The sequence below is a fragment of the Cyanistes caeruleus genome, chromosome 3 (assembly GCF_971803275.1).
Source record: "Cyanistes caeruleus chromosome 3, bCyaCae1.hap1.1, whole genome shotgun sequence".
Taxonomy (NCBI): Eukaryota; Metazoa; Chordata; class Aves; order Passeriformes; family Paridae; genus Cyanistes; species Cyanistes caeruleus.
In genome coordinates this window covers 84,892,743-84,904,938 of record NC_141703.1, presented here as the reverse complement: position 1 = coordinate 84,904,938, position 12,196 = coordinate 84,892,743, and the positions used below count along the sequence as shown (strand labels likewise).

General features: G+C 47.4%; 1 protein-coding gene across 4 annotated transcripts in view; it reads right to left on the bottom strand.

Annotated features, from left to right (window-relative positions):
• The window catches only part of GAB2 (GRB2 associated binding protein 2), a 93,960-nt gene that overhangs the window by 28,945 nt on the left and 52,819 nt on the right, over positions 1 to 12,196 (bottom strand). For all 4 annotated transcript variants that reach the window (XR_015284890.1, XR_015284891.1, XM_086882323.1 and 1 more), the window contains exon 2: positions 11,261 to 11,561. Coding sequence is in view for 2 of the 4 variants with exons in the window: in XM_086882323.1 (XP_086738449.1) it covers positions 11,261 to 11,561 (301 nt within the window). In the remaining 2 variants the exon portion in view is untranslated. The remainder of the gene's footprint in view (positions 1 to 11,260; positions 11,562 to 12,196) is intronic.

The window sequence follows — 12,196 nt, the reverse complement described above, 5'->3', positions numbered from 1 at the left end:
ATTTATCTCCATAAAAATGTTACTGGCAGGCAGAGGACAGGGTGGTCCTTCCAACATTGTGCCAAAGAAACTCAAAGCATTTCTGAGTCTGTACTCTTGAGTTCTTCTTAGAGGTAGAAGAAATGGTGGAAGTGAGTTTCTGGAGCATAACAGAAAAGCCAACAGGACCCCAGATGCTCAGAAGGAGTTAATGTTGATGCCAAAGAGGAGATATAACGGTATTTAAAAACCATAATAAAGCTGTAAAAGTATCAATGGGCTTCAAATAAAAATCACAAATCCATCCCCTTTTCTTAGAATCACAGGGATGAGGAAAAGCCACAAGAGTCAATAAACTGGGATTGAGATACCTAAAAAAAATAAAAAAAAAACGTTAAAAAAAAAAAGTAAAAAAAAAAGTAAAGATTTAAGAGATACCACAGTGCTTTCTGGGAGAAACAATCTTCTGCTCTATCAGGAGTTTCTTTCAGACAAATCTCAAGAGACGAAGGCAGAATTTTCATAGGATCATAGAATGCCTTGGGTTGGGAGGCATCTTAATGACCACCTAATTCCAACTCTGCGACATGGGCAGGGACACCTTCCACTAGACCAGGCTGCTCAGAGCCTCATCCAACCTGGCCCTAAACACTGCCCCATCTGGGCATCCACAGCTTCTCCAGGGAACCTGTGCCAGTGCCTCACCAGCCTCAAGTAAAGAATTTCCTAACATCTAATCTAACTCTATCATCTTTTAGTTTAAAACCCTTCGCCCTTGTCCTATCCTTATTTGCCCATGCAAAAAAATCACTCTCCCTTTTTTTTTTAATAAGCTCCCTTTTTGTTTTCATTGGAAGACCATGTGTTGACCAGGCTTTGACCCTAACACTAATCATCAAAGCAACCATCAAGCAGCAAAAAGATTCATCACAGAATTTATGGATTTCAAGTGAGTATTTGAAAGACTTCACCATGACTCACTGGAGAGCAATATGAACCATCATGGCAAGCCAGCAAAAATAATTATCATTGTCAAGGCTTTATATCAAGGTTTAGACTGTGCAGAGCACATGCAGGCTTGAGGGGAGGGTTTACACATACAGCAATGTCAAGCAAGGTGGTGCCTGGCAGGGCAGGTGATCGGCCGTGAGATGAAGGTGAGGATGGAGCCACAGGCAGCACAACAGTCGTTCACTACACTTTCACAGGTGATGAAGTATTTGCAAGTGCCCAGACACCTGCCCAACACTTCAAAAAGAGGGTTCATTGTCAGTTATGGAAAAAAAAAATTAAAGAAAAATACCAATTGCAATGAGTCACTCCAGTTTACTTTCAAAAGCAACGACGTACAAGCACAGGGACAGTTTGGCAGTGAAACGATGGAAGGTAATCATACCAAAACTTGGCACAAGCAGCTGTGCTGGCTGGGATGGGATTAGGTCATGTGGAACGGAGAGAGCACATGATGAAATTTTTGAGGTGAAATGTTATTTTCCATTTTAATAAACAGATATAATGGGTGGCAATCAATCAAAGGTGCTAACAAGTCACATTCCTCAGCATGTGATAAGAAGCCAGTAAGTATGAAAGGAAGCTACATCCTCCGTAAGTGCTGACATGAGGTTTAGGTTGGATACTAGGAAAAGATTTTTTATCCAGAGGGGTGCAGAGGCAGCTACAGCAGGTCAGGATTATGTCCAGCCAGGTTTTGAGTATCTCCAAGGATGAAGACTCAGGTTGGTGGGTTTTGTTGGCTTTTTGTGGGGGGCTGGACTTTTTTTTCCCCACACATCTTTAAGAATTTGCTTCATCCTCTGTGGCTTACAGTGATTGTAAGCATGGAAAAATGGCAAAGATGGTCCTTGGATGCCTGGTGGAAACCATAACTCCCTTCTATGTCTGAATCCCACTGAGAAGCAGCTGGCTGTGGGCAAGTGGGGAACAGAAGAGACACATAACATCTAATTTTCCTGGACAGTCTCATTTTTAAACAGGTTTTCCAGGAGTTGTGACCAAGTGTCCCTTTAAAGACCATTCCTGGCTTGGAGGGAACAGGCACCATCGCTGATGTGCCTCAGGCAGCAAATGGCTACAGGCAGGAGAAAAGACACTCCAACACATCTGTACTGTGCCTCAGTGATGAATCCTTCCAAGCAGAGACTGCCCTTCTGCTCAGTGCTTGTGCAGCACCTGAGATAGCAGAAGACATGTTTCTTGGCTACATCTACAATGAGATGTTCCCAGCCTTCCTGGGGGGAGCTGGGCCGTGGAAGGAGGCTGCCCCTGGATCAGGTGTAAGCCCCACAGCCCTAAGCAATTGACAATATTACAGCTCTGGTGTTGTACCACAATACATAAATGTATGTTTGAGGAGCAGGCAGCAATTATAACTGAGGCACACAAACCATCTAGGGAAGAAATGCTATCTTTACAGATAAAATCAGTAATAAATGCTGCTGCATTCATAAATAAGAATCAGTCTGGAAACAAACCTTGACTGGTGTCATGGAAAGTTCACAGGAATCCACAGCTTCGTGTCTCCTTCCTGCTCCATGTGCCTTCACTTGGAGGCTTTAAAGGCTTTTGAAAGCTTTCCTTTTGCTCAGGCTCGATTTTAATTGGAAATATAAAGCAATACAAACCAGCAAACAAACAGGCACCGGAGTCCAGGAAATGAGAGTCTCTATCTATCCTGGCTTTTATCAGGTTTTACAAAGCAGTGCACAGGGCATATTAAACCATGTCCCTCTCAAAACATTGGAGGGAACAGTAGAAAATATGGAGGTAAGAAACAGGAAATACATTTACCTGGGGGAAAAAAATATTGTCATGTTGTGAAAAACTGCCAGAAAATTATCCTTTAAAGAGGTGATTTTTTTCCCTCATCCAACCTGCCTGCACTTGCATTTTGGGGATCTCTGTCCACTGCATTTCCCATGCTGGTTCCTATGTATTGGGCACCACCTGTAGGTCTGTATCCCGCCCTAACACCTGAGAAACTCTGCAGACACAGATTCATGGCAGCTCCATGAATCCCAAAGTGCATGACTGGGGCACATGGACTACAACAGTCCCAACACCCCTCTGGGAAATACAAACGTAGGCAAATCTGACTGTGAGTTTCCTCTCAGCTGGCTGACACCCAAAAATGCCTCTCTCCCTCAGTTCTGCTCAGACAGTGTCACTTCAAGTCCATCAGCTGTTTTTGTTTCCAAGGGCTTTACATGGTTTTGTTTTTTGATGCACTGCTGATACCGTCTGCCACGCTCATTTTTCCACGGTCAGTAAGTCACCCTAAAAATTCCTCTGTGCCCATTAAACTCACAGAGCTCATCTGACAGGGCTCATATCCATAAAAGCCAATTACAAAACAAAGAACTACGTTAAATGGGTTTCTGATTCTGGGTGCCAGGCCAGGAGAAAGCTCTGGCCAAGGCTGAGATGTGAACTCAGCTTGTCAATCTCTGCTAGGAAACCTGTGTTGGAAAGGCTGGGAAATGCTTTTAGCTCTAAAAAAAACCTCAAACCTCTTGAACTACACATTTCTTCTTTCTCTCCCAGCTCAAATCCCAGCCTCAGCTCAGCTAACCCAGTGGGACTTTGGCAAGGAAAGGGCAGGATTTTCCCCAAAGGCCCCAGTCTTCCAGTTCTGTATTTATCTTCAGAAGAGGCCAGTTGGATACCGTTGAGCTGGGCGCCAGCTGGGAAACAGTCAAGAAGAACCATTGGTCCTTTCTGAAAGCTGAGCATAAATTTTATTTTCTGCTGGTTGATGGTTTTATTATTTGCAGTGAGATAAGAGCATTTTTTGCCCATAAACCTTGTGCTCCCACAAACAGCTGCATCCTCTGACAGTTCCCATCAGTGCTGGGTATGGTCAAAGGAGGCTCAACAAACACTTATCTTCCAGTGGACTCTCTGGGATGGCAGAGTTATAGGTTTGCAAGCACAAGGCTCAATTATCTTCTGGATTTTTTTCAGTTTTAAGTATTCAAAATGTCCACAGTCACAATGAAAACATCTAAATAAGAAAATCCTAAAAATTCCTAAATTTACAAAACCCAAACTGTGAAGAAAGTCTTGGTCCAAGCATTGCAAATGTCAGAGATTTGATAACATCAGGTGCCCTGAAGCCAGAGGATTGGTTTTCTAATTGTGTAGAGACCTTAAGATATCTTTTCCCTTGCTAAAACCCTCTGCATCCTTGCCTCAGTCCTTTTCCTGGCACCTATATGGGCAGGAGACTTCCTCTTGGCATCAAGGACAGCGACCACCACTGCACTGCAGTGTTGACACTGGTCCTGCCGTGTTTCTGAGAACCCAGAAGAGCTGAAGAGCAGAGTACAGCAAGGGAACTAAGGTATGGAAGAATAGCAGGGGCTGATCATTGTCTGGTGCAAATGAAATGATGAAATCATTGAAGATCCAGCTTGATAGCAAAGGCCTTGATAGCAATCCTGAGACAGGTGGGGTGAGTTTTAGGAGGAAGTGGACAGTTGAGCTCATCAGTCCTAATTCCTTGGAGAACCAAGGGAAAGAAATGGCCACTTTCAGGGTGCAAATGATTAGCCTCATTCTAGACATATTTTTTAATTTTCTCCCTAGAAGTGGACAGATTACAACCACACAAACATGTCTCACTCTTAGCGACATCAGTTCCCTCTCCAAACTGCCAGGGGAATCACAGCAAGGACACCCTGACCAGCTGGTAGAGATCAGCAAGGATCTCTCCCTGTTTCTGTCTTCTAGGAAGCAAATTCGAGGTCATTAGTGTTGCTCTGCTCTTCAGCAGACTCATCAGTACCTCAAGTAGCTTATCTCCAGAGGGAAAGAGGGAGAAAAGGGGGAAAAAGACAGCACGCAGTTAACTGCTCTCAAGCTGCTCCTTTGTGCCAATACCACTCCATCTCCGGTATTGTTTACACAGAAATAAAAGCTGAATAGTGTCAGATCTTAAAATAACTTGCTGTTTGTGGAGCAGGAAAACCAGGGTCAGGGAAGTTTGGAGCAAATTTAAAGTGGCAGGAAGGCTAAGGAATGAACTGTGACTTTGGCAAGAAGGTGCCTGCATGCACCTGAAGTTTAAGCATGAGCCTGGTGCAAGTGTGCTTGTGTCACCAGGTCTCACCCACCTATTCCAGCGAGGCTGGGTCAAACCTGGGGCTGAGATATGACATCTGCATTTGTCCTCCAGAGTCAATCTGCAGCCACAGCTGTTTCCCTTGTTAGGAACACGTACAAAATGGAAGGAAAGGATGAGGCGGTTCTGATCTAAATGCCTCTGAGGTGTGCAACCAGGAGATCTGTACGGGACGTAGGTGTTTTAAAAGAAGGAGCTCCTTGGCACTGAGTGCTGAAAGTATTGATGGGAGCACTGAGGAAAAGCCTGCATCTGCATGTATGGGTGGACATACATGGGCAGGTCAGAGTACAGGGCTCGAAGCTCCACATTCCTGTCCCAACACAAGCCACCTCCAAGTCACAAATGGGGCAGGGGACATTAGGTCTTTGGGTAGGTGAACAAACATGGGAAAGTGAGGTATCTGGAGAGAATTCCATCCCATTGAGCTGTCAAGCTCAACTCAAACATACTCTTGTTCATTGCTTACTGTACTGTCTGCCAACAGTGTACAACTCACACTAGGTTTAAAGATGGGAGTCAAGACCAATTGACTTGTGCCAACAGAAGCTAAAAAGTCAAGGGGTACAAGGGGGATTAAATTTAAACTGACAGGGGGCAGGTTTAAATTACATATTAGGAAGAAATCCTTTCCTGTGAGGGTGGTGAGACACTGGCACAGGTTGCTCAGAGAAGCTGTGGATGCCCCACCCCTGGCAGTGTTCAAGGCCAGCTTGGATGGGGCTTTGAGCAACCTGGTCTAGTGGAAGGTGTCCCTGCCCATGGAGGGGGGTTGGGACTGGATGCTCTTTAGGTCCCCTCCAACCCAAAGCATTCTATGATTCTAGGAAGCCATGTCCCACTTGAGGGCACAAGGATCCACAAGGGGCTGCCTGCTCCGGTGCCCTTAGGTGGCACTGCTGCCTGCAGATCCCCAAACAACACACAGCAGGATCTGGGTGATGTCAGGGACACAAGGACACCCCCACATATCCCTCCTTGCCCCCAGTTCTCACTCCACATTCCTCAGCCTTTGCACACTCCCTGGCTGGACACTGGGCTTGTAACTCCTCCAGGACACAAGTAGGGAAGGAAGGAGGCATGTGCTAGGCACGATAGCAAGGAAGTACCTGGTCTTGGGTATTTCCCCTCTGCTTTGGTTCTTCCTGGCCACAGGGCAGGCAGTGGTGACACGAATGCAGGAACTGTCACTTGCATGTGTTCCCTGGTGCCCTGCTCCTGCATGCAGGGATGGGGAACACTGGTGACTTGGGAGTGTTTGGGAGAGGTGAGTGGTATACAATGTTCAAACCTGGTTTTACTCTAGCCTTGAAGCCCACAGCCTCTTCACTGAGTTTTGGGCAGCTCCTGTCCTCCCAACAAGTCTTCAGAGGTATCTATGTTGTTTTCTTCTCTCTTTGTTCTCTGTTGGTCCATCTTGAGCTCCCTTTGTTGGGCAAACCTGTCTGCAAGGAATCCATGGGGCTGGAGGTGTCACTGGCCTGTTGCTAGGACAAAGATGTTTTTGGGAGAGACATAAGGAAGGTGCAAGAGCAGCCAGATGGGGTCATAACACAGACTTGCAGGCAACAGGCTGGGGGACAATCAGCCAGCAGCCCATATGGGACCCCTGGCCAAAGCAAGTCAAGTGAGAGCAATAAATTTGCTCTCATGGCCTGGAATGGGGCAACTGGTGGAGGGTCTGGGGCAGAACCAAGCCAAAGAGACCCACACATGTGAAGTGCAGATCTCACCAGAGAGAGCAGAAAGTGACTGGTATCCACAGACTAGAATGAGCAGGTCTGAGTTGAAGGGAAGGAAAGACACATCTCCATTAAACTTTAATGCTCAGCCCTGACCCATGTTCAGTGAGACATTGCTGGGTTTGCTGGGGATTGATCCCTGTCATGACACACAATACCAATGCCAAGCCTTGGAGATGGAGTGGGGAGTTAGCCAGAATCCAGAACCGCCCTGGAGCAACTCCCTGCCAGAAAGCAGAGAAATAAATAAAAGATATTAAGTCCCAGATAATAAAAAAAAAGAAGAAGAAAAAAAAAGAAGACGACAACATGCTTAGACTGGGTGGGAAAGGCTACTGCTGCCAGACACAACCCATCAGGGCAGGAGCCCAGTGCCATCCTGTTCTCACGCCTTCCTCACCCCCTCAAGTGAAGGGAGCTTTCAGCTCAGAGCAGGGACATCTACTTACCTGCAAATATTCCTTTCCCTGGTTTCATGTGTGGGTTAAACCTCTAGCACAGTGCATTAATGACGTGTGTGAATAAGCTTTTAAACTCCCACCCATGACTGGTCAGCACCCACAAGTCCAAGCCCCTGAAAGAGCCTCTTTTCCATGGAGGAGGTAGAAGAGGAGCTCCAGGGAGCTGCTGGTGGTGGCACGGTAAATTGCCATAAAGTTAATAAAGTTATTGACTCCTCCAAAATAACTAATCCTTGCATGGGGTCCCTGCAAGGACATGCTCACTGCATGGGTACACACTGTTTTGTGACACATGAAACTACAGGCTACTGTAGCTGCACTGCTGTCATACTAAGGATAGGACAAGGAGGGGTTTTGGCTGAAGCATCAGCTTCAGAAAGGGTTAATGGCACATGAGATACGTTTAGTGGGATTTGGTATTTTTTTTTAACTTCAACAAACAAAGCATATGAGAAAATTCAGTTCACAGCTGAGCCCTGGCTGCCTGCCCACTAGGGCAGGGAAAATGCAGATGGTTTGAAATACCCACGCGCTGGCCTTTCTCATGTAGCTGGTGGCCCAGGGTCCCTGGCTAGTCTCTCCCCATTGTATTTGGACCACTCAAGGTGGCAGCAGGGCAAAATGCAGTGTAAAGGCAGCACTGAGACAGGAGCAAATCAACTTTCCTTGAGCACGGTCGGCTTCCTCAGACACGTAGAGGAGCCGGGATCCTGTGAGGTTCTGCTTGTTCAAAAATAGTAATTAGCTCTCAAAGTAAATATGTGTTAACAGAAACAAAGAGCTTTGCCACAGTCTGGGTAAACACTTTAGAATCAGTTTAATTTCCCTTCTCCTGGCAGATGTAATCGTGCTGCTCTGCAATTATTTTCAGGTCGGGGCAGGGAACAAAGTCACCGGGGCGGCTTTGCTGAGCGGCTGCTCCTTGGGACAGCCGGCAGGACCCTCTGCTTCACTGACATTCAGGCCCCTGGGGCTGAAACGAGCTTCCTTCCGCTGAAACAGATGTATAATGCAGCTGGAGATCAGCAAACCAGCAGTGAGCCATAGCATGACATTACACCGCCCTAAAGTCCAGCCTCCTCCTTAATCCTGAGAGTCCCCCTGTCTAGACAGGACATGAAGGACTAATGTGAAAACCAAGTGACAGAAAATTTACACACTCCCATTGAGCTGCAAACGGAAAGAGGCATCGAAGGGTGTAAATCTGTTTGCCTTTTAATTGTTTTGCCTTTTGGGAGCATGGGAAGCGCCTAAGTACGGTCCCACACTGCTGCAGAGGGTTTGCAGCCAGTTTATATCACTGCTTCCAGGCTGCCCATTTGCTTACTAAATCATGCTAAAAAGCATTTTTACCCTGCCTTTTCCCTACCATCACGGGGAGCTGGTGGAACAGGCTTTTACCCAAACTGCCCCAAAAGCTGATGAGTTTGTCCTCCATCACTGTTGGGTTATAAGCAAACTAGTGACTGACTAGTGGCTGGGGCTCAGCTGATGTGGGGTGTCCCTTCAAAGAGGCAGTAAATCAACATAGGATGGCAACTGCAGTAAATGTGTTTGCCAGTGATGGAGTGTTTCCCTAGCTGAGTACAGCCCAGCTGGGAACAGCCTGGCTGTGGGGCCAGACCCAGCAAGGCTTTTGGGCCAGTACAAAGCAGTCACACACCCAGGAACAAGTACAACCAGAAAAATGTGCACAGTGGCTTCTCTGGAAGTTTCTGATCATGTTCCACCATGCTGCCTGTCTGCTGGGAGAAGGTTTAGTTAATTAATTGCTACAATTAGCATGGAGCTATTCCTGCCCATGATGGTTACCTTTTCCTCCCCCTTTTTGGTTCATCCAATTACCAACTCCTCCATTCTCCAAGGCAGAGGCCACAACAAGGCACAGACAAGTTTGAGGATGAGGGAAGGAAGGTCCAAAAACAAAATGCCAAGTATCCCAAGCTCTGTTTCTACCCAGGAACTGTCTTAATCTTGCACAAACTCTTGATCCTCTCCCATCCATCCACCCTTGACTTCAAGGAGCTGATGTAGAGGGAGCACAGCACAGCACAACAGCGTTACAAACATTGCTACGACTGTTTCATTGCCCCCTCCAGATGGCACCTCATGAAGGATGCATGATGAGCTTGTATATGCTAAGATGGACAAGACTCCCAACACCCATCATGCTCCAGTGATCCCTCAACTTCTCCGTCCAGCCTCAGGCCATGGGTTCTTCAAATGAGCATTACCCGCTTTGAGAAATGGATGATTTATTTGCCATTACTTAGCAGGAATGGTGAAGGAAAGGTGAGCATGGGGTCACTGCTTAGGCAAGGACTGAAGTGAAGCACTGGCCCTGAATAATTCATGTTCCCTCTCTGCTGCAGCATCTGGACACATCTGCTGCATTTGCCATTGCAGCCTTTTTCTTGGCTTACTCAGAAAATCACACTTTGGCAGCTGGGTACTGTTTCAAGTGGGTACTTTCCCTACAGCGTTAACGAGCTGTGATTCTGTTACAAATAGGGATTTTTGTTCCTCTTTTGCTGATGTCACTTCATGATCCTGCAGGGAATAGTGCTTGGATCTCTGCAGCCTGATGATCCCTGTGTGCCCTTTGGGACAGATGTACTTGCAAGCGGGAGATTGTTTTTCCTTTTGCTGCCCAGATTTGTATTTCACTGAAGTCCCGTATCGATCCTCTGCTGCTGGGCTGAAAGCTCATTTTACTAAATGAGAAGAAAAACAGTTCCCCCAGCTGAACGCACGCAAAATGGAAAATCCTGCAATGAAACGGCCCCTAAAAAAGGGGCCTGAACAATTTTGCTGAACCTCAAGGGCTGCGCTGCTGACATTGGAACGGTATGTAATTTATTTAGCCTGACCTTTCCCTGAAAGACCTGACTGGCGACGTTATCAAGGATCCTCTCTGCCACTTGTGCACCCATTGCCAAGGTGACATCCTGTTTCATGCGTCAGTCAGGGAAGATCGCATCCGCGCTGCTGCGATGCTTTGTTTGCTGTCCTGCCTGACAAGCTCTTGGCAGGGTTTCAACTCCTGCGGATGGCAGCTGCTCCACGAGGGACCAAAACAGATTCGAGCTGGATGCTATTATAGCGAGTTTCATGTAGACACAGCACAGGCCTGCAGTCCCTTGGATGAGACTGGACCGTGGATGAGGTGAAGCAAAGGTAGCCAGAGGTGCTACCAGGTATAATGGGATGGGCAGGGGACTGCAGAGCTGCACCCCAGGCTCACTCCCCCAATCCCATCTCACTCGGGATTTATGTGTGCCCTTGTGAGCTGGGAAAGCAGAGGCAGCTCAGCAGTGCTTAATGCAGAGGCTTGCCCAAGTGCAGCTGAGGAGCACAAGTCAGACAATAGTCCCCTCACTGCACATAAGCTACTTGGAATTTTCCTTCCGCCTTCCCAGTGCTTTCCCTGAGGGTCCCAGGAAGAGATGGGGATGCAGCTGAAGGGAGGATGGCTGTCGTCCACATGAGAGCCTGCCAGCAGTGGGGACAACAGCAGTGGAGAGGAAAATGGTCACAGTAAAGCTTCTCCCCCTACTCCATCAAGGGATTGAAACCCCTGAGCAAGGGGGATTTTCACTGCTGGTTTCCACCACTCTCAAAGGGGATTTTGATGATGGATAGGGACAAAGGCTGCAACTAAAAAAGTCCCCAAACACCACCAATTTCTTGTTAGAGACTGAAGGGTAGTTATGTAGGGTAAAAAATGATTGGCTCTCACAGTAGTCAAGCTCTTCAGATGTCAAAGGCAGGAAGGCTTATGAAAGTTTCCCACATGTCCATGCATTTCCCACTTAGCCCTCCCAGCCTTGTGGCAGGCTGCACCCCCCTCCTACAGGTCTGATCTGAAAGAGCACCTGGGCCCACTGGGAGGACAGGAGAGAAGATGCTCTTAGCCATGGACCTGTCTCTCATGGTACCTGTGTTCTCCTCGGACTGGTTGAAGCCACAGATCTGGCAGATGCTGCGAACCCATTTGTTCATGTCGTCCTCAGTCTCAGCCACCAGGTAGAAGGTCCTGTCACTCGTCTTGATGTCGAAGATGTAGCTGTCTTGCAGCTCCTTCTTGTTGAAGGTGAGGCCCGCGTCCACCTGCTCGCAGAAATTGAGGTTGATGACACGCAAAGGTTTCTTGGAGTGGTCATTTTTGTAGTACTCCAGGACATCAGGGTCACCACTCATCCGACCGCTGCGCAGGACGAACCAGCGTTTCTTCCATGCCTGAAACCAAGCCAAGAACAAGCGTGAACCCCACTGCTCAATCTGTGAGAGTGAAAAGCCACTGCTAGGCACAGGGTGACAGAGGGACATGACACTTATCCACCATGGGGTTCTCTGGGATGATGCTCAGGCATACCTGCAAGACTCAGTTCCTCAGTTTGATACTAAAATCCAGGAGAATTAAATACTGAACTAGCATCACAGCATAAGATGACCCCAAAAGGTGCCGGTCTTGAGGCTCAGAGGAACCTTGCTTCTACCCTACAGCCCAGACGTGCTTTTTTGAACCCAAATGCCCTTCTGTCCGTGCTATGGGATAATCTGTGCAGTGGCATTACCAAGTGTCACAATGCCAAAATGCCTCCCAGCAGCTCAGGGGAACTGAGGCACTCCGCTTGTAGCACCCTGAGTGTCCTAACCTTCAGATAAACCCCTGACAGCATCATAGGATGTGTCTGCAGATACTGACCATGCCAATCTCTGTTTAAATGCCAGGATAGAAAGACTAATAAAACCAAAGGAGAGCTGGTTTGTTTTTCAAATATCAGGAATAATGCCAGGGAGACCCATGGAGATTCCCAGCTTCGTTTGTTTTTCAGCATCCCCTGCTCCCTGGCACATGGGTAACTCCTTAG